This window comes from Rhinatrema bivittatum, chromosome 4 (assembly GCF_901001135.1).
Source record: "Rhinatrema bivittatum chromosome 4, aRhiBiv1.1, whole genome shotgun sequence".
NCBI lineage: Eukaryota > Metazoa > Chordata > Amphibia > Gymnophiona > Rhinatrematidae > Rhinatrema > Rhinatrema bivittatum.
This window is the reverse complement of record NC_042618.1, coordinates 237,645,992-237,666,742: the sequence shown is the minus strand read 5'-3', so window position 1 is coordinate 237,666,742 and position 20,751 is coordinate 237,645,992. Positions and strand designations below refer to the sequence as shown.

At 38.9% G+C, this 20,751-nt stretch overlaps 1 protein-coding gene across 1 annotated transcript in view; it reads left to right on the top strand.

Moving 5' to 3' along the window:
* The window catches only part of LOC115090604 (sodium- and chloride-dependent GABA transporter 2-like), a 113,804-nt gene that overhangs the window by 26,264 nt on the left and 66,789 nt on the right, over nt 1–20,751 (top strand). Inside the window, 5 exon segments of the mRNA XM_029599945.1 lie at nt 2,401–2,535; nt 9,533–9,673; nt 16,724–16,811; nt 18,426–18,558; nt 19,572–19,706. Coding sequence (XP_029455805.1) covers nt 2,401–2,535; nt 9,533–9,673; nt 16,724–16,811; nt 18,426–18,558; nt 19,572–19,706 — 632 coding nt within the window.

Genomic DNA, 20,751 nt, shown 5'->3' with positions numbered 1-20,751 from the left:
ATCCACTTTGCTAGCAAGAATGAAAGCATATATCTTACTGGCGGTGGCAGCGCAATCTGCATAGTTTTCCATTTCAGGTAGGCCCCAGATGTGAATATTATTTTGCCTCGAACGAATCTCGAGGTCTTCCAATTTATCTGTTAGGGCTGCGACCTCGGTGGCTAGGGATTTAATTTGTGCATTTAGAATGTCAAGCGCAGCATTGTGGTTCTCAACATGTGTCAGCCCTCAGTTCTAAGAACCATTCTCGTAACTCCGATCAAGAAGGAAGTTCTGTGTGATCGCCTTCATGCACCAGAGAAGAGGAGTCAGACTCCAGCTCTGCACCGCCACAGTCTGCTGCCCCCTTTGCATCATGATCACAGGCCTCACCACTCAGCTCCGAAGCTTGTTTGTTAAAAGAAAATTGCTTAAGTCCATCGTTCTTTTTCGGGTAGTCATGCTAATAAATAGAAAATTTGCGATGCGGGGCTGAAAAAGAGTGAGGGGAGCTGATTTAAACAGGGAGCCTGTAGGAGCTCAGTGATCAAGTGTCCATCCCCAAGCATGCCGGTGTAGTGCCCCTCAGCACACAACTAATGTATATCTTCAGGGGCTACTATGGCTAACCATTCCATCCACACTGACTCTTAATGTCTTGCTTATTGGTGGTTCGAGATTTTTTATTGTTGTAATGGGTATGGCATCAATAGGGTGTTTAGCTGGGTTCATTTTTTTAATGATCATTTGGATTTCTAAGGAAGATGCTGTTTCAAAGTTGGACCAGGTTTTTGTTTGAATGTTCAGTAATTTCTGGTCTTGTGAGTCATTTTTTAGGTTGTTCTTTAAAAGGGTTTGGATTTTTTCGTTAAAGAAGTCTGCAAAGTCATTGCTATTGATCTTTGGTGTTGAAAGTGATTGATAGTCGAAAGATGATTTTGTTAGGCTTTTTACTATGTTGAAGAGCATCTTATGGTTTTGTTGGTATTTGGTTATTTTTTTGATGTAGAAGTCTTTTTTTGTTTTATGGATGAGTTTTTTGTATTCGGCTAGTTGTGTTCTGTATGCGTTTTGTAAGGTGGTTGTTTTGTTTTTTCTTCTTAATTTCTCTATTTTTCTGAGTTTCCTTTTGGCTGCTCTGATGTTTTTGTTGTACCAGAGATTCTGATTTTTTGGTTCTTTTATAATTTTTGTTATTATGGGATTTATCTTATTTGCTATTGTTTTCGTTATGGTGATCCAGGAAGATGTTGCATTTTCTGTGTTTGATAGATCTATATTTGTTAGTTCAGTTTGAAGATTTGCTTGAAGAGTTTCAATGCAGAAAAGTGGACGATAGGAGAAGGATTTGATTGTGTTTTTTCTTGTGGTGCGTTTTTAATTTGAAAATAGATTTGTGTGGATGATAGAGTGGTCTGACCATGGTATTTTTTATATCTTCGTTTGGTGGTTAGACCAAAAATTGGTATTGATGAAGATTAGGTCTAGTGTATGACCTGCTTTGTGCATAGGGCCTTTGATAATTTGATTGAGACCCAGTGATGATAGTGCATCGATGATTGAGGAGCAGGCAGGCAAGTAGGGGGTAGAGTCAATGTGTAAGTTGAAGTCACCAAGAATAATTATGGGTTTGTTAATAATTTGGTCAGTAAAAATTTAATAAGTGGTAAGCAGTTTTTTTCAAGAGTATTGGGGGGGGGGCAGTATACTAGGCAAATTTGTAAGTGTGGAGAATCAAATAGTGCAATTTCCAGTGGAGAGCAATTGCTTGTTGGAATTAGTTTCATCTGTAGGTTTTTTTTGGTGATGAGCATTAGGCCTCCGCCTTTCTTTTTAGGTCTGGGTAAAGAAAAAGTTCTATAGGAGGAATTGTTGATTTGGTTGATTATTACTGTGTCTGTGTTTTTTGCCCATGTTTCTATGATGGCTATAAAGTCTGGTTTTCATCTTGGAGAGTTTTGTTTTAGATTTTGTACCTTTTTCATTTCAGTTGTTGTCAGTGTTTGGTCCATTTCTGTTGTCCTTGCAGATTGTGGAGGGTTGATGGGTTGCCATTAAGGTTACTTAATAACCCTTCAGTTCATGTCAAAGAGGGAGGAATAGCCTAGTGGTTAGAACAGTGGGCCACAAGCCAGCAGACCAGGGTTTAAGTCCCACTATCACTCCTTGTGACCTTGCACAAGTCACTTTACCCTCTATTGCCTCAGGTACAAACTTAGATTATAAGCCCTCTGGGGGTAGGGTAGTACCTGAATATAAACCAATGTGATATCTCTAATCAAATGTTGGTATATAAATAAATAATATCTAGTTTCTTTCTATGGTGTCTAAGAACAGCCCCTGTTTTCTGGGCTGGCCTGTGATACCTTTCACTTAACTCACTTCTTTGTTGTCTTCTTATTTTTCTCTGTTGCACTGCAGGTGCATTCCTGATCCCCTTTATCATCTTCATGTGTGCCGCTGGGATTCCCCTGTTTTTCCTGGAAACAGTTCTTGGACAGTACACCAATCAAGGCGGGATCACTGCATGGGTGAAAATTTGCCCTGTCTTTAAAGGTGAGAGCTTTGTACTGCCGGAGGGAATGGAGGTAAGTTTATCCAGCTATATTTATCTGTGGAATTTGCCTTCCTTCCTACTCAATCCTTCCTGAATAGATTGTTGCCCGGTATAACTGTATCCCAGACTAGAGATGTGAATTGGAACTGGAATCGGTTTGGTTCCGGTTCCGATTCAAATCTTATAATTTTTATCATCCGGCCCGATTGTTTTTTTGTTTATCGATTGCGGCCTCAGAGGGAACTTTCCTTCCACCCCCCACCTTCCCCTCCCTTCCCCTACCTAACCCGCCTCCCAGCCCTACCTTAACCCCCCCTTACCTTTAACGTATAAGTTGCGCCTGCCTCCAGGCAGGCATAGGTTGCGTGCGCCTGCCACTGGCCGTCCAGCGATCCTGGGCACAGCGGAAAATAGCCGCTGTGCCTGGAGGCACTGGACCCGCTCCCAGACCGCCCCCGGACTGCCTCGCCCATGCCCCGCCCCCTTTTTCAAGCCCCGGGACATACGCGAATCCCGGGGCTTGCGCGCGTCACCGAACCTATGCAAAATAGGCTTGGCGTGCACAGGAGCAGGTTTTCGGCGTTACACGCATAATATACGCACGTAACCCTTTGAAAATCCACCCCATATGTTTCATCACATGCATGGTTTTTTTAATCCAGGGATCTGCATTCTTTCTATTATGCATTCTATTAAAGTACATACTCATATTGAAGAGTGGACCGAATTGGTCTTGTGGATGTATATGAGATGAATGGAGGGTTGATCCAGTGGAGGTTTTCATTTAGAATACTTTTGTGGATGAGGGATAAGGTTTTGTATAGGATTCTTGATTTTATTGGTAGCCAATGTAAGTCTATGAGTGTGGGTGTGATATGAGCTCTTTTTTTTTGAATTGATAAGGATATTGGCGGAGGCATTTTGTAAAAGTTGTAAGGGTTTGATGTGGGAGGAGGAGAGGCCATGGAAGAGAGAATTACAGTAATCAGTTTTGGAAAAAATAATAGCCTGTAGCACAGTGCGGAAATCTGTGAAATAAAGTAGAGGTCTGAGTTTTTTAATTGGTTGCAGCTTGAAGTAGCAGTCACTTAGGATAGATTTGATAAAAGGTTTAAGGTTGAGTTGGTTGTCAATCATGACGCCCAGGCTGCGTGTATGGGTGGGGAATGTGTAGGGCTGGGATGGGGGGATGGGGGTGGTAGGTTGTTTGTTGGTAATGATAAGTAGTTCTGTTTTTTGAGGATTGAGAGCTAAGTGCATGTTTGTGAGTAAATGGTTAATAGAGTTTAGGCATGATTCCCACTTTAGAAGGGCAGATTGCAGTGTGTCAGTAAAAGGGAGAAGGATTTGCACATCGTCTGCGTAGATGAAGTGCTTGATGTTAAGATTGTTGAGGAGGTTGGATAGAGGGAGCATATATATGTTAAATAAGGTTGAGGAGAGGGAGGAACCTTGGGGGACACCTCGGTCAAGGTTAATTGGGTCGGATTTATTATTATCAATGAGTACTGTGTAGTGCCTATTTTGAAGGTAGGACTTGATCCAGGATAGTGTAGTTCCTGATAGACCGATACTGATAAGAGTTTTGATAAGTATGTCGTGATTGACGGTGTCGAACGCTGCAGATATATCCAACATAGCTAGCAGATAGGAGTTACCGGTATCCATGCCTTTGATTATAGTGTCAGTTGGAGACAATAGTAGGGTTTCTGTACTCCAGTGTTTCCGGAAACCATGTTGTGTGGTAGAGAGGATATTATGTTGTTCAAGGTAGTCGGAAAGGCGATTGTTGACAAGCTTTTCTAGGATTTTCGAGAGGAATGGGAGGTTTGAAATAGGTTGGTAATTAGATAAACTAGAAGGGTCAAGGTTGGGTTTTTTCAGAATGGGTTTTACTACTGCTTGTTTGAGTATGGAAGGTACTGTACCTTGTTCCAAAGAGAGGTTGAAGATGTTAGCAAGAGGTTTAGCAATTATTTTGGGAATAGAGAGGAGGAGTTTGGATGGGATTGTTTCAGAGGGATGCGATGAAGGTTTCATTTTTTTTTAGTATGTTTTCTATTTCTAGGGAGGAGGCAGAGTCAAAAGAAGAAAGTGTGGCTGACTTGTTGTTGGTAGGAGGAAGCACATTGTCAGAGTTGAGGGGAAATTGTGCAGAGAGAGAGGTGACTTTGTTTTGAAAAAAGTAGGCTAAGTTGATGATACGATATTAAGTAATTTTAGACCGGTATTGAACCTCCCATTTTTATCTAAGTGTTTGGAAAAGGTAGTGCAAAAGCAATTAGCTGATTATCTTGAAGATAGCAATGTTTTATATCCATCCCAATTTGGTTTTAGAACATTTTTTTAATACCGAGATGCTTTTGATAGCATTAACAGATACAATTTTCAGAGGTATGGATTCTGGCCAATCTTACCTATTGGTTATGCATTCGATATGGTTAATCACAGTATTTTGATTGACAGGTTTTCGTAAATTGGATTATCGGGAAAAACATTGTCTTGGTTTAATTCCTATCTGCATGAACATTCATACGTGGTTAAGATTGGGATTTCAAAATCTGATAAAGTACCTCTTGATTCAGGAGTACCTCAGGGTTCATTTTTTCAGCGACTTTATTTAATCTATATATGTTGCCGCTTTGCAAACTTTTAACTGGATTAGGGATAATGCATTACATTTATGCTGACAATATACAGATGCTTTTACTTGTAAAGGGTACTAATGAGATTACTTTGAAATTATTAGAAATATATATGTCCTCTATCAAACAATTGCTTGTACACATGAAACTAGCATTAAATCATCAAAAGACCGAAAAAGTGTTTCTAAGCAATAGACTAGAACATGATATATCTATGAACTACACAGTCGGTCAATCTAATTTTAATTTAGTTAATTCTGCTCAAGATCGAGGGGTATTTCTGGTCATAGAGTTGAATATGAAAATATCCATAAGTAATATGATTAGAGATAGTTTTAATAAACTTTACATATTAAAAAAACTTAAACCGCTTTTATATTTTAGTCATTTTAGAACCGTATTGCAGACTCTGATCTTTTCTAAGATGGGTTGCTTTAATACGCTCCTTTTAGGTCTTCCCAATAATACCCTGACCCCTCTTCAGCTATTACAGAATGCAGCTGCAAGAGTCCTAACTGGTATAAAAAAATATGATCATATTACTCCCACCTTACTAGAATTGCATTGGCTGCCGACAAAATCTAGAATAGAGTATAAGTCCTTTGTCTAATATACAAATCAATAAACATAACAATGAGAAAATAGAATGGTTAAATGCATCTTTGCGGATCCATACTCCGCAATGTAATCTATGATCAGCAAATAAAGGTTCTTTGACTATACTCTCGGTTAGGTCTGCCAATTTGAGCAAAGTTAGGGAAAGAGCAATATCTTTAATGGGGCCTAAATTATGGAATTCTCTTCCAATTGAGTTAAGACTACAGTCTAATTATCAAACTTTTAAAAAAGATTTTAAAACTTGGTTATTTAGACAAGCGTTTGGAAAGGAAGCAATTTAAAGGAGTTGTATTTTTATCAGAGCTGTTTTAATAATGAAAAGTAAGGCTTCTGCGTTGATGTTATCTTTTATGAACTTTTATTGTATATTGTTATCTGTTTTACTGAATTATTTGTATTTATACTTTGTCTCTAGGTTAGGATATATTTTATATTTTAATTGTAATATTGACAAGATTTTTTAATTTTTATGTTTTTATATGATTTAATTTATATTTATGTTGCAAACCATTATGATTGTTATCAGAATATTGGTATACAAAATAATATAAATAAGTAAAAAAATATGTGCGGTCTCCGCTTATGAAAATTCTTGTGTGTGTACTTTTAAACCTCAGTTAACACGCACTTCCACCAGTTTACTAGGCCCTCCAACTCTTCACCCTTTCCCCACAACTGAACCCAGACCTGGTATCCAAACACTGCAGACAAAAAAGTGTGATTTTATTTCTGTGATTCAATTAGCACATGTAAAATTGTGCATATACATTTGATAATGATTACTTGCACACCATCTACCAAATCCCGCCAGAATGCTCCTAAACTGCAATTTTTCGCTTACATTTTCATGCAACACTGTGCATTCTTCAGAATTTTACAAAATAACTATTTGAGAATGTACATGCTACTTAGATATTAGTAACTTTAAGTTTTACGCATTGAAACCTTTTGAAAATTACCCCTTTAAATTCAAAGAAAAGCGATTGTGCATAGGCATTTTCTCATGGAAAGGATACAGAAGTGCAACATAATGGTGGTGCTATAAAGGAACCCTGAAGATTAGCTGGAAAGGCTTAACTTCAAATGAAATTGTGTATAAGATGATGGGAGGTGAAGATCCTTGACAGAAGATCTGATCCTAAAGAAAATGAGATTTACCAGATTTATACTCCGAAGTTCTGGTAACAAACTATTTAATTTAGTACATGATAGAGGGCAAAAAAACAGAGATCATTCAGGGATGATGATATAAAAAATGAACAAGAACTGGAAACATGGCCATAGTAAAAAGAAGAAAGCTGAGCATTTTACCAAACTGACACACAACTGTTGCCAACCATCTTGTCAAAGATGTTCTCGACCTAATCAACTATCGACCAATTTCTTCTTTACCACTCTTGTCCAAAGCTATAGAAAAGTGTGTGTACTCAACTTCAAGACTACATCAAGGATAATAATGTGCTTCATCTATTCCAATTTGGCTTTTGCCCACGCAATAACACCAAATCTTTGCTGTTGGATAGCTTTGATGTCATTTGGCATTCATTTGATATGGGATCCTGTTTTCTACTAGTGTTATTAGACATATCTTCAGCCTTTGACACTATTAATCACAACTTACTATTTGTTCAATTGGATTCTCTGGGGATTTCATCCACTGTATCCTTTTGGTTTGCTTCCTTCCTGTCAGATCAGACATTTACAGTCAGAATCGGAGTCAGCTTTTCCAAATTATATTCTCTACCTACTGGCATGCCACAAGGGTCTTCTCTCTTCACAATACTGTTTAATATCTATTTGGCACCACTTTGCTCAGTATTGGGCTCTCTAGAGATTTCTTTTAAATTCTATGCTGGTGACATTTAGTTTTCTTTCCCATCTCTTCAGATTTCAGTTCATCACTGCAAAAATTAAAATTCTGCCTTTGAAAAGTCAAGAGCTGGCTGTCTAACAATATGCTTGCATTAAATATTAATAAGACCGAGGTGGTACTTCTGGCTAGGATGCCACTTGACAACTTTCATTCTACTTTCTTGTTTAACAATCTAACCATTCCAATTAAACATCAAGCATGCGATATGAGTATTCTACTGGTCTCTTCTGTGTTTCTGCCCACAGATAAGCTCTTTGGTTCAATTCTCTTACTTCAAATTGCATCTGTTACAATCTCTTAAATCTTTCCTTGGAAATTCAGATTTACAATTAGTCACCCAATCCCTGGTTCTTTCTGCACTGGATTATTGTAATGCCCTGTTTCTAGGCCTTCTGCATTCACATCTGAAAGTCTTGCAGTTGATTCCGAACTCTGCTTTGCAACTGATTTCTGGCTCCCCCTCATCTAAAAACATTTCCCCTGTTCTAATGTCCTTACTCTGGCTCCCTTTGGAGTGGAGGATCAGATGTAAGGTTCTATCATTTTAAAAGCCTCTCCACAACCTGTTTTCCCCTTGTCTCCATCTTGCTATCCATCACTACTCCCCTACACAATCCTCCCAGCATTTACTGGAAGTGCCGACTTTGGAGTTCCTCATTTAGCTCCTCGGGCAGTGCATTCTTTGGAATGCACTGCCCGAGGAGCTTAGAGCTGAAAATGACTTGCTTTGTTTTAGAAAACATCTTAAAACACATTTATTTGCTATGGCTTTCGCAGACAGACGTCACTGACTGCATTCAAGGTTTTCCCATGCCAGGTCATGCAGAGTCACAATGTTTTGCTTTGGTTCTTCTTTTGCTTTGTCTAATGTGATCATGCAATTTGTATCTGTTATTATTGCTGTCTGACTGGTTTTAATTATGTATGTATTTTTGTAACCCACTGAGATTTATGGTCAATAGGTTATAAATTGTATCAATAAAGAAAAATTGAAGATGATTTAGGTGGGGAAAAACCCTTTCCAAACATTGAAGTTTATGAAAATGTGTCATACTAATCATATATATATTATTTAATATTTATTCTCATCTTGCTCTTTATGAATTGGAAAGGGAGAGTAGTCACACAGAAAATATGGTTACTAATGTAGATTGGTGCTTTCATTAATGAGCTACCAATTTCCTATTAAGGAGCTCTTGTCAGGTCTGCTGCACTCAGTGAGCCACTCTGCATTCATGGAATGATAATATCAGAGCCCTAAGGATGTCTCTCCAGCACATCACTGGATGTTTTACCTAGTGTTACTCTACCTGTAGCTATCAGTGAGCCATGCTGGCCCACTTTCTGTACATCTCGACCTGGGGAGGGTAATTTTAAAACAGCCCGCATAGGGAAATAGTTCCCGCATACTTCAGAACGAATTTTCAAAGTGGATGTATGTGTAGAAGTTTGTTTTGAAAACTTGCAGGTGTCCGCATTCCTAGTACATGCACCAACATATGCGCAATAAGTTACACCAACTCCCAAGCAGGTTTAACTTCAGATGTGTTGATTTACATACAGACTTTCAAAAATCAAAAGCATGCACATAAATCCATTCTCTTCCCCCAAATCCACCCACAGAATGGCTCTTATGAGGGAGTATAGAAGTATGCACATAATTGAGTTATATGCATACTTTTGCACACACTGACCACCCAGCTGATTTTCAAAAGGCGATTTACTTGTATAACTCAGGTTTTAAAAACATACATCCCTTCGAAAATTAATCCCTTAGTAAACAAGCACTAAATGGAATTGCATTAAAATACAACTTTAAGGTTAAATCTTTGCCTAAAAGTCTTGCTTCCTCTCTCACAGGTATTGGATATGCTTCATATGTTGTCTCCTTCTACACTGCCATCTATTATATCATTATCCTGGCCTGGTCCTTATTCTACCTATTCAGCTCCTTTACCTCTCAACTCCCGTGGTCGCACTGCAATAACACTTGGAACACAGGTAAAATACTTCATCTAAGTTTTACAGGATTGGAAGGGAAATTTCTTCTTTCATCTTATTCACTGACCAGCCTATTTTTTCTTTTAGAATAGTTTAATTTATTCCCATTGCCATCATAGTACATTTCATTGTTTTGCTTGGAAGGCCTCCTTTTTGTAAAATTTTTAATACATCTCCCTTCCTCTCTGGATGCCTTTTACCCTATCTGTGGGGGTCTCCAAAATAAAAAAGTGGAAGGAATAACTCCATTTACTCCTGCCTTGCTGGGCCAGTTTTCAAAATGGCACTGGCTTCAGGATCAGGTGATGCCATTTTGAAATTGGAAACCAGAAGGAGAGAAGTGACTGGGGATCACTTCTGCCCCATTTTACTTTGGAGACCTCATTGAAGGGGTAAGAGACATCCAAGGAGGGGAAGATAGTGGATGGCCCGGGGGAGGGGGGGGGGGTGTTTAAATTTTCGGTGGCATTTGGGATTTTTGGCAATCTGTCTTTTCCTTTTCTTCCCCCTCACTCTTTTTTCTTTGGTGTTTATTTTGTTTCCAATGAATGCAATGAACCATAATAAACACCAAACAAAATGGAAAGTGAATTTAAAGAAAGAAAATTAAAATATTTTCCATGCACACCTCTCCCTAACCCTACTTATTGATCTAATTCATTTTAATCTGATATCATAGTCTACAAACCAGTCTTGGCATCTAGCAAGATCTCAGCTTTCTTCAGCTGCCTAATCCCAGATATAAGTAATTGGTAACATACAGGGATGAGAATGCTCAGTCCCAAACTTCACTGTAGTTACCTCCCTGATTATTTTATTAATCCTACGTATTAAGATTTGTATCCATACCCATGTTTTGCATATCCACTAAAGTCTGAAAATGTGATTACATTTTCCACCAGCAGTTTGCATGTGTAAGAAATTGAAGTCTAATTGGGAATTACTATGGCACGAGGCTATGCCTTACAGTCTCACCTCCGGTGCACAGTGTACTCTTGCCAAACATTTCTGGATGAATTAGCTTTTGGGAGTACCAAGGTCCCTTGAAATCATCTGGAACAGTAATGTTCTATCATGGTGTTAAGCAGCAGAATAGGGAGGATGAGGGGATGTAGAGGGTTTTAAATACTGGGAACATTGAATTTTATTGACATGTGTGAGTAATTATAATATTGATGAAGGTTAAGAGTTTACAACAGGCGTGGTCATCGTTTAAAAATACCATCTTGGAAGCCCAGTCCAGATGTATTCCATTCATTATAAAATGTGGAAGGAAGGCCAAATGACCACTGGCATGGTTAAAAGGTGAAGTGAGAGGCTATTTCATCCAAAAGAACGTCTTTCCAAAATTGAAAAAAGGATCCATCTGCAAAAAATTGGAGAAATCATAAGCATTGGCAAGTTAGATGTAAAACATTGACAAGGAGGACTAAAAAAGAAGCTGGCCGTAGAGGAAAAAATTTATAATAAAACCTTTTAAAAATATATCCAAAGCAGAAAGCCTGTGAAGGAGTCAATTAGACTCTTAGATGATCCAGATGTTAAAGGGCATTTAGGGAAGATAAGGCCATCACAGAAAAACTAAACGAATTCTATCCTTTGGTGTTTACTGAAGGGGATATTGGGGATATACCCATGCCAAAAATTGTATTCTATGGTGATAATTTAGAAGAACTGAAACAAATCATAATGAAGCTGGACCGACAAACTAAAGAGTAACAAATCATCCTGACCAGATGATATACACTCCAGAGTTAGGAAAAACCTCAAAATGAAATTGCAGACCTATTACTAGTAATTTCGAGCCTATCATTAAAATTGTCCATTGTACCCAAATATTGGAGGGTGATCTATGTAACCCCAATCTTTAAAAAGGGCTCCAGGAGTGATCCAGGACTGGTGAGCCTGACTTCAGTGCTGGGAAAAATCATGTAAACAAAATCAAAAAACATATAGAAAGACGTTGTTTAATGGGACATAGCATGGATTAACATAAAGGGAATCTTGCTTCACCGATCTGCTACATTCTTTTGAAGAGGTTGATAAACATGTGGATAATGGCGAGCTGGTGGATGTAGTGTATTTGGATTTTCAGAAGGTGTTTGACAAAATGCCCTATGAGAGACTCTTGAGAAAATTAAACAGTCACAGGATAGGAGGCAGTCTTACTGTGGATTGCAAATCGATTAAAAGATAATACTCAGAGACTAGGACTAAATGGTCAGTTTTCTCAGTGGAGAAGGGTAAACAGTAGAGTGCCTAAAAAAAAAAAAATCAGTACTTGGACCAGTGCTTTTTACTATATTAATACATGATCTAGAAAGGGAGACAAGGGAGGTGATCAAATTTGCAGATGAAACAAAATTATTCTGAGTTGTTAAATCACAAGTGGATTGTGAAAAATTGTAGGAAGACCTTGCGAGACTGGAAGACTGGGTATCCAAATTGCAGATGAAATTTAATGTGGACAAGTGCAAAGTGATGTACATGAGAAAACATAACCTACACTGTAATTACATGATGTTAGGTCCCATATTAGGAGTTAACACCTAAAAAAAAACAATCTGAGCATCATAGTGGAAAATACTTTGAAATCCTCAGCTCATTGTGCGGTGGCTGTCTAAAAAGCAAAAAGAATATTAAGAATTATTAGAAAACAAATGGAGAATAAAACAGATAATGTTATAATATCTCTGTATTATTCCATGGTGAGTCCACACCTGGAGTACTGAGTGCAGTTCTGGTCATGGCATCTCAAAAAAGATATAGTTGCACTGGAAAAGGTATAGAGAAGGGCAACCAAAATGATAAAGGGGCTGAAATGGCTCCCTGCAAGGAAAGGCTAGGGCTGATCTCCTTGGATAAGAGAAAGCTGATGGGGGATATGATAGAGGTCTATAAAATAATGAATGGAATAGAATGGATAAATGTAAATTGGTTCTTTACGCTTTCAAAGAAAAGACTAGGGAACACTCTGTGAAGTTAGTAAGTAGCACATTCAAAACAAATCAGAGAACATTTCTTTTTCACTCAACAAACAATTAAGCTCTAGAATTCCTTGCCTGGGGATATGTGAAAGCTGTTAGTGTAGCTCGGTATAAAAAAGGTTTGGACACGTTCCTGGAAGAAAAGTCCATAAACCATTATTAAAGTAGACTTGAAGAAATCTACTGCTTATCCCTGAGATAAGCAGCATGGAATCTATTTACCTTTTGGGATCCTACCAGATATTTGTGACCGAGATTGGCCACTGTTGGAAACAGGATACCGGGCTTAATCGATCCTCAGTCTGAACCAGTATGGCAAATTCTTATGCTTTTATGTTCTTATGATTTCTTTGTGATGAGTTTTGTACAATTAGGATGCTTTAATGTTGCACTTTTCCTCAAGTAGGTTATAGAAGTGGACAATAAATGGAAATAAATAATACATGCATACATACATTAATGCACACTCTCTTATAGCTAATTTCCTAGTTAATTTGAGGCAGAAAAAATTAATTCAGGCAACAGCTATTATGCATATGTAATTACACAACCTCTGTGCCTGGCTTATGAAGACAGATTGCCCCAAAAAGGAAACAGATACTTGACAATTTAAAATGTTTAAAGAAAAATAAAGACACAATTGAGAATGCATGCCTTCAGCTCTGTAATGCTCTGCTGGTGATTTAAAACTGTCAAGGGCCTACAGAAGCTAAAAACAGTATGAGATGAAGCAAATTTTCACCTCCACTTTCTTAAAATTATCAGTTATTAGGTCAGCTAAATAACTCCATGACAATGCTGCACATCGCCATATAGAGAGATGTGGGAGCAAGTCCTGACTCAGGTCCTGTATGTTGGTTGATAATGTGGAAGCAGCATTCACAGCCCCAGGAAAGGGGAGGGAGTCATAGTCATTGCAACATCCAACAGCAGGGTGAAGGGCCCATGGTTACAGGATTACAGAAGAATCTGAGGTGCATGAGCCTCAGCCAAGATCTGTCACTACAATGTAAATTTGGAGGGGATAAAATAACGGAAAAAAAATCTCTGGGCAGTTGCAAATCAAGGCTTATGCACCAGATCCCAACCCTGGTTTCAACTGAGCTGAAAGCCAAAAGAAAATGGAGGAAACAGCCAGGTCAAAATATTATATATATACATTGTTGCCATTGGACTGCACTTTGCATCTTAACATTTCATTCTATTTAAGCAGATTTTCTTTAATTCCAATCTAGAGAGCAATTTTTTAAGCCATTTTCTTTTTAAAATAAATAGCAATTTACCGCACAAATCATCAGTCTGAAAATTGCCCTCCTTTAATCCAGCTAAAAGTATGTGCTCTCCTCCCATCCCTCTCTATCTCGCTCCTCCCACCCTAGTGCTTTCACCTGCTTCCTCCCCCTGACACCAGTGCTCTCACCCAGGACTGCCACAAGAGGTGGGCAAGCAGAGCAACTACCCTGGGTGGCAGGTCCAGGGATGGGATGCCATGCTTCCCTTTTGAATCAGTCTGTGAGTATGCAAGCCCCAAACGGAAGGGGCGGCACCAAAAGCAACCCTTGTTCTTGGTGCCATTTTGTCTAGTGACTGCCCGGCTTTCACCCGTCCCCCACAGAATTCTCACCTCTGTCCCTCTCCCCAATGTTCTCACCCTTTGCTTCCCCCCCCCCCAATGGTCTCATCCTACACCCCCCCCCCACCCCCATCTCAGTGCTCTCACCCTTATCCCCACAATGCTTTCATTCCGCTCCCTTCCCACAGTACCCTTCTCCCCACTACCCTCAACCCTTCAGCCCTTGCTTTTCCCAAGGGCATGAAGAAGTACTGCTGAAAACAAGGCCCCTTATTCTGCCTCCTGCAGCTGATTTGTTCTTGGGAGCAGGATGGGCCAATCAGCCAGGGGAAGCGGGGAAGCATCAGCAGTTCAGAAGTGCTCCCTTTTCTGCCTCGTTATCACATGCCCAGAGCCAGAGGAGATGAGATAGCCTGCTATGAAGAGAGGAACGCCCTAATGGCACTGCTTCTCCTCCCTGTCCTTAGCCCCCAGGCAGGAACTGGCTCTACCCCGGCTGTTTCTCTTTCTGCTGGTGCCGGAGCTGGCTCTCCCTCTGCTGATTCTCCAGCCTGCCAGCTCTGCCCTGGCAACGTCTTGCTCATAGAAGGATCCCCTTTACTACATGGGCTCCGCTCTGGTGCAGCTGGACTGGCTGCATCACCAATACCTATGCCACTGATTCTAACTTATTTTTAATTTCCAATGTTTGTTTCTCCATAGTAATAATAATCTGGGCCTTACAACACTGTAGGTGGCAGAGTTCTTTTCCATGGTTAAAGTAGACAGGTCTGCAAACAAAAGACTATTAACATAGAGGTCAATATTCAGTAAGTTAGATTTAACCAAACATTCAGTGGAGCAAGTCTCCCACTGAATAATACCCAGCGAAAGTTACCCAGATAAAGTTATCTGGCTTACTTTAGCTGATCACCAATTTACTGAATATTTGGATAATAAAACAAAATTCGCAGGCCATAGCGGCTCAGTCCTCCCATTCCCAAGTTATAAAAAATGCAGCAGTTAGCAGACTTTCCTTCACCTTTTCCCATAAACATTGGCCACCCATCCCTTCCCAATACCCAAAAGAATGGCCTTTACTTTTGCTGGAGGAGACAACGCTCTTACCTTCCCTGCAGAGTGAATATCTAAGCTCCGAGCAAACAGGTACCAGTGTTTAGATATTCATTTATTTACGCCACTGTCTTTAGAATTGGTGAGCTTTGTTGAGTTCTGAATGAAGATTAGTCAGCTGTCGTGAAGCTGACCAATCCTGAAGAGAATAGAATGAATAAATTAATATCCAAGTGCCGGTTTCAGTGTATGGGCCTATAGCAGCCTAGCTTGTTCTATTTTCCTAATAGGAGGTGTGTTGGTGATTTGAGGCCTGGTGTAATATTTGCAATGGTGCCTTTTTATAGGTATGGTAGGTTTGTTGCTGTTTGAGTCCTGGCAGTTAGTGCTGTTTTGGTATGGGAAATTTACTATATTGTAATTGTAATTCAGTTTACTCATGGCTTTCTGCCGGCCAAGTTCACACCCAACACATTTTACAATACACCTAATATCATACAAATTCCAAGCAGTTTTTTTTGCAAGGTTTTCTGGTTGGTACCACAGCAATGCAAGTAAATATAACATACATGTTATAAATAATATTTTTTTATCACAGAACACTTTAATATCCTTTTTTATGTAAAATGTGTTATTATAAATTCCTAGAGGTCCATATTCAGTGCCACTTAGCCAGATAAGTTCTGAATTATCAAACTAAATAGCACGGTTTAAATATCTGGCCGCAATTAGCAGCCACCACTTGGCTGGAATAATATTAATTTGGTAAATATTTATCCTGATAAGTGGTGGGAGAAGAATGGGTATATCAGGAAGGAGCTGAGTTAGCCAAATAAGTTATCTGGTTAACTACAATACTCAGAGTTGGTTAGATAACTTGTCCAGCTAACTCTGGTTGGCCCATACATTTGTCCTAAAGATAACTGGATAAACTTATCCGGCTAACTTTAAGGTAGTTAGATATATGTAGAGGTACAACTGTGCTACTGAATATATGGGCTAAATTAGCCACATAAGTTTATCTGGCAAACTAGCTGAGCCACACTGCAGGTAAATATGGACTTTAGAATTTTTAATTGTGTGTGTGTGCGTGTGTGTGCGTGTGTGTGTATGTGTGTGTGTATGTGTCGGGGAGTGTGGAGGCGCAAGGTGGAATGGTTCACCTAAGGCACTTAATACCCTTGTACTAGTCCTAGTTGTCTGCTGTATTAAAAATGTACCCAATTTGTTTGATCCAGTAACAGGTAAGCTTCTCTAAAAAAGTAATTTCATATTTGACAAAAAGATTTCTGTAGTATAGCAATATTGGGGTTTTTAGTATGTGATTTTTAGTATGATGTGTTGTTCATGGGTCTTGCTAACCTGACTGAACAGGAAAATAAACTCATGTATGTGCAGCTCTCCCTGATCCAGAAATCCTATTTTCCTATTCCATAGAGCACTGTGTAGATTTCATAAACAAGTCAATGACCGGTAACGGATCGACTGCAGAGAATGGCACATCACCCGTCGATGAGTTCTGGGAGTATGTACCCTGTCTTCAAACTCTTGTTCACAATAATTTCTCTAATGTGAACATCAGTCTAATAAAATACAGTTCAGGCAAACAGGCACACACCAAAGATATATGAGATGAATATGTAGAAGTACGGTAATTTAATAAATATCCATGGATCATACTATCAACATACATTCATATAAAGCCACTTGTAGGACAGAGAGAACGAATCATATTTGCTAATCACTAATCAAAAATAAAACATCAAATAGCCATAGCTCAAATTATGGATCTAATATACTAAAGAACATAAGAAATGTCATAATGGATCAGAGCAAAGGTCCATCAAGCCCAACATCCTGTCCCCAACAGTGGCCAATCCTGGACATAAGTACCCGCTAGGATCTGAAAGAATAGGCCCAATCCTTCTTATTAATAACCGGGATAAGCAGTGGCTTCCTCAAGTCTACATGGCTAATAGTAGTTTATGGACTTTTCCTCCAGGAACTTATCCAAATTCTTTTTAAACTCAGCTACGCTAACAGCTTTCACCACATCCTCTGGCAACAAATTCCAAGGGTTTTTACCATAATGTATCTAGGAAAAAATGCTTACTGTGATAGGCCCATTGTGTCACACATATAGAGGATAAATAAATGCGCACAACGGCATATTCACGCTGTGAGCAGATCTACACAAGTATTTTATAACCCGGGTATATGATATATGAGTGTTTTATAAAATACGCATATCCCTATCCAGGCTAATGTGAGAATATATTCAGGGTATTGAAACTATCTATATAAATGCACTGAATGTGCGTACTTTTCCTGGCTATTTTATAAATATATGTATATATCTTTCATATGAAAGTAAAGTAGGACTTTTGCATAAGTCCATCAGTTGCCCATTCCTTCTCCAGGTCCATTGAGACCATCCTGGTACTTCACTCTGAAAACCCCCCCAGTTCACCCAGACCTCCCACCAGTGAGTACTACCCAATAAACATTTTAATGTCATTTATGCCAGATAATCAGCAGGTGTAAAAATATGGTGAGTAAGCTAGCAAATAGATTTGCATGTCTTTTAAAATAGCAACTTACATGTGTAATTGTCAGTCCCTTCCCGGGATGCTCCTAGACCACCCCTTGTTTTCACGTATATATATGCATGCAAAAGTGAAAATACACACGTATTTTCAACTTTTATAAAATACAGAATAGGGGAGTAGATGCTACTTATGTGTGAGTATATACAGAGTTTTACATATGAAATTTTTAAAAATTCACCCTACACTCTGTAAGACATAGGGTTATGAAAAACCGGAACAAAGAGTAAACTATCAGTAACACAAATAGCACAGTTTGGGTTACATTTATTTTCTAATGAAAACCAAAACATGATATCTATGAAAATTATGTCCTCTCTTGCAGTTAATCTTAATTTAGACATCTTTTGTAAAAGCCTTTCAAAACACTTTAGGACTGCTCAAATAGCTTTATCCTTAAAAACAAAACAAAAAAAAAGAAAAACCTTGAAACTTTCAAGTTTGGATAGATGCATAGAATGTTTTGCCTTCCTCATCCCAAGGCTTGATTGAACCATTGTCTTCAGTAAGTTATTTCTCTTTAAAACTGATAGGCGTCGGGTCCTGAAAATCACAGATGGCATTCACAATCTGGGCACTGTGAGATGGGAGCTGGCTCTGTGTCTCCTGCTGGCCTGGATTCTGTGCTACTTCTGTGTCTGGAAAGGAGTCAGTTCCACGGGCAAGGTGAGTGATGTTCTTAACTCCGTCCAAATTCCCTTTCAGGTTAACTAATGCCTAACCTCAAATATAATCTAACGAGACCTGGGAGCATACCTCATATACAGCATTGTGATGGGAGCAACGAAGTGTTGTGGTTTAATAAAAGCTGATGCAATTTTAAAATAAGTGGAAATGAATAATAAACATTATTTTTGCTGTCTGCATTATTAGAGCAGTACAATACAAGCTGTATAATAATTTAAAATAGAGAAAATAGAAATAATGCATCCACAGTAAGGAGAGGCAGGGGAAAGATTTTTGTTTTGGTTTGTTTTGGGGGGTTTTTTTGGGGGGGGTGATCATTTTGTAGGTGGAGGAGTTGAGGTTTCGGTTCATTTAATGTTTATTTCACTTGAACCAAAATAAAAATGAAATTTAAAAAACCCACAAAACTAAAAATACAAAAAAAGGCCTCCTTTTCCGCTCTCTCACAGCCAAAAGCAATATCACTGTAAAGCAATGCTACTATAAAACAATTTGATGCTGGTTTCAGGGCCAGCCAGCACCATTTTTCAACCAGAACCAGTGGGACTGGAACAATTGGGGATCACCCCTGCCCCTTTCTTCACTGGTTAGTCCACAAGCGGCCACAGAGGGGTAAGAAGGACTCTGGGTGAGGGGGAAGGTTCAGAAGTCCACTTTTTTAATAATGACAAATAGTGTGTGCTCTTTGCTAAAAGCACACACAATTTGCCAAACTGAAAATATCCAAACATTTTCGGATATTTGTGGATGAGTTGATAATTTAGCTGAGATACCACAAACCTATTAGTATTTGACCTTTATATGAGGGAATGTGAAAAAAGCTGGAAATAAATGTCCATACCCAGTGATAGAGATCTGAAGTAATAAAGAAATTCCCTTCAGCAAAGCCTAAAACATCTTGATGATTATATGTTTCATACTGTCTGTGCCCACTGCAGTTCCATGACTTGTTGGGCATTTTTAATTTCTGAAAGTGTTTCTTCTGACTGCAGGTTGTTTATTTCACTGCTACTTTCCCTTATGTAATGCTCATTGTCCTGCTGATCCGAGGAGTCACATTGCCCGGGGCCTATGAAGGGATTATGTTCTACCTGAAACCTAACATGACCAGGCTGCAAGACTCAGAGGTAGGTTCACTAACTGACAATTGCAAAGACAATGAACCACTCAATAAAGCTTATGATAAAGTCACATGCACCAAATAAGCAACTATAGCAGAGCTACTAAATAACCCAGTTTCTGAAGGGAAACTTTGGGCCATTCCAGAGTTTTAAATACACCCTCCATTCCATTGTGGTATTTGCAGTCCTGCTTCTTCCATTTTAGAGCAATATTACAGTTACCAAAATCTATCAAGACAGCATCTAAAAAAATAATAATAATAATGACTGGCCTTTAAAGTCTCCATCAGGAAACTGGATCACTTGGCAATGCTGTTAAAAGCAGGGCCCTCCACTTATAGGTGACATGGGTAAAATGCATTAAGAAAACGTTTTCTGAAAACAAGGCATTTCAATTTTTGTTCATTATAAGAAACTTGATAGGATATTTTGCCTATCAAATACTTTGCAAGTTTTGATGGACATTCTTAAAAGGGTTTTTTGAACATGAGAGGCTTGTACGAAAACTGAAAAGTCATGGGATAGGAGGCGATGTCCTTTTGTGGATTTCAAACTGGTTAAAAGACAGGAAACAAAGAGTAGGATTAAATGGTCAATTTTCTCAGTGGAAAAGGTAAACAGTGGAGTGCCTCAGGGATCTGTACTTGGACCGGTGCTTTTCAATATATATATATAAATGATCTGGAAAGGAATACGACGAGTGAGGTTATCAAATTTGCGGATGATACAAAATTATTCAGAGTGGTTAAATCACAAGCAGACTGTGATACATTACAGGAGGACCTTGCAAGACTGGAAGATTGGGCATCCAAATGGCAGATGAAATTTAATGTGGACAAGTGCAAGGTGTTGCATAAAGGGAAAAATAACCCTTGCTGTAGTTACACGATGTTAGGTTCCATATTAGGAGCTACCACCCAAGAAAAGGATCTAGGCATCATAGTGGATAATACTTTAAAATCGTCAGCTCAGTGTGCTGCAGCAGACAAAAAAGCAAACAGAATGTTAGGAATTATTAGGAAGGGAATGGTTAATAGAAAGGAAAATGTCA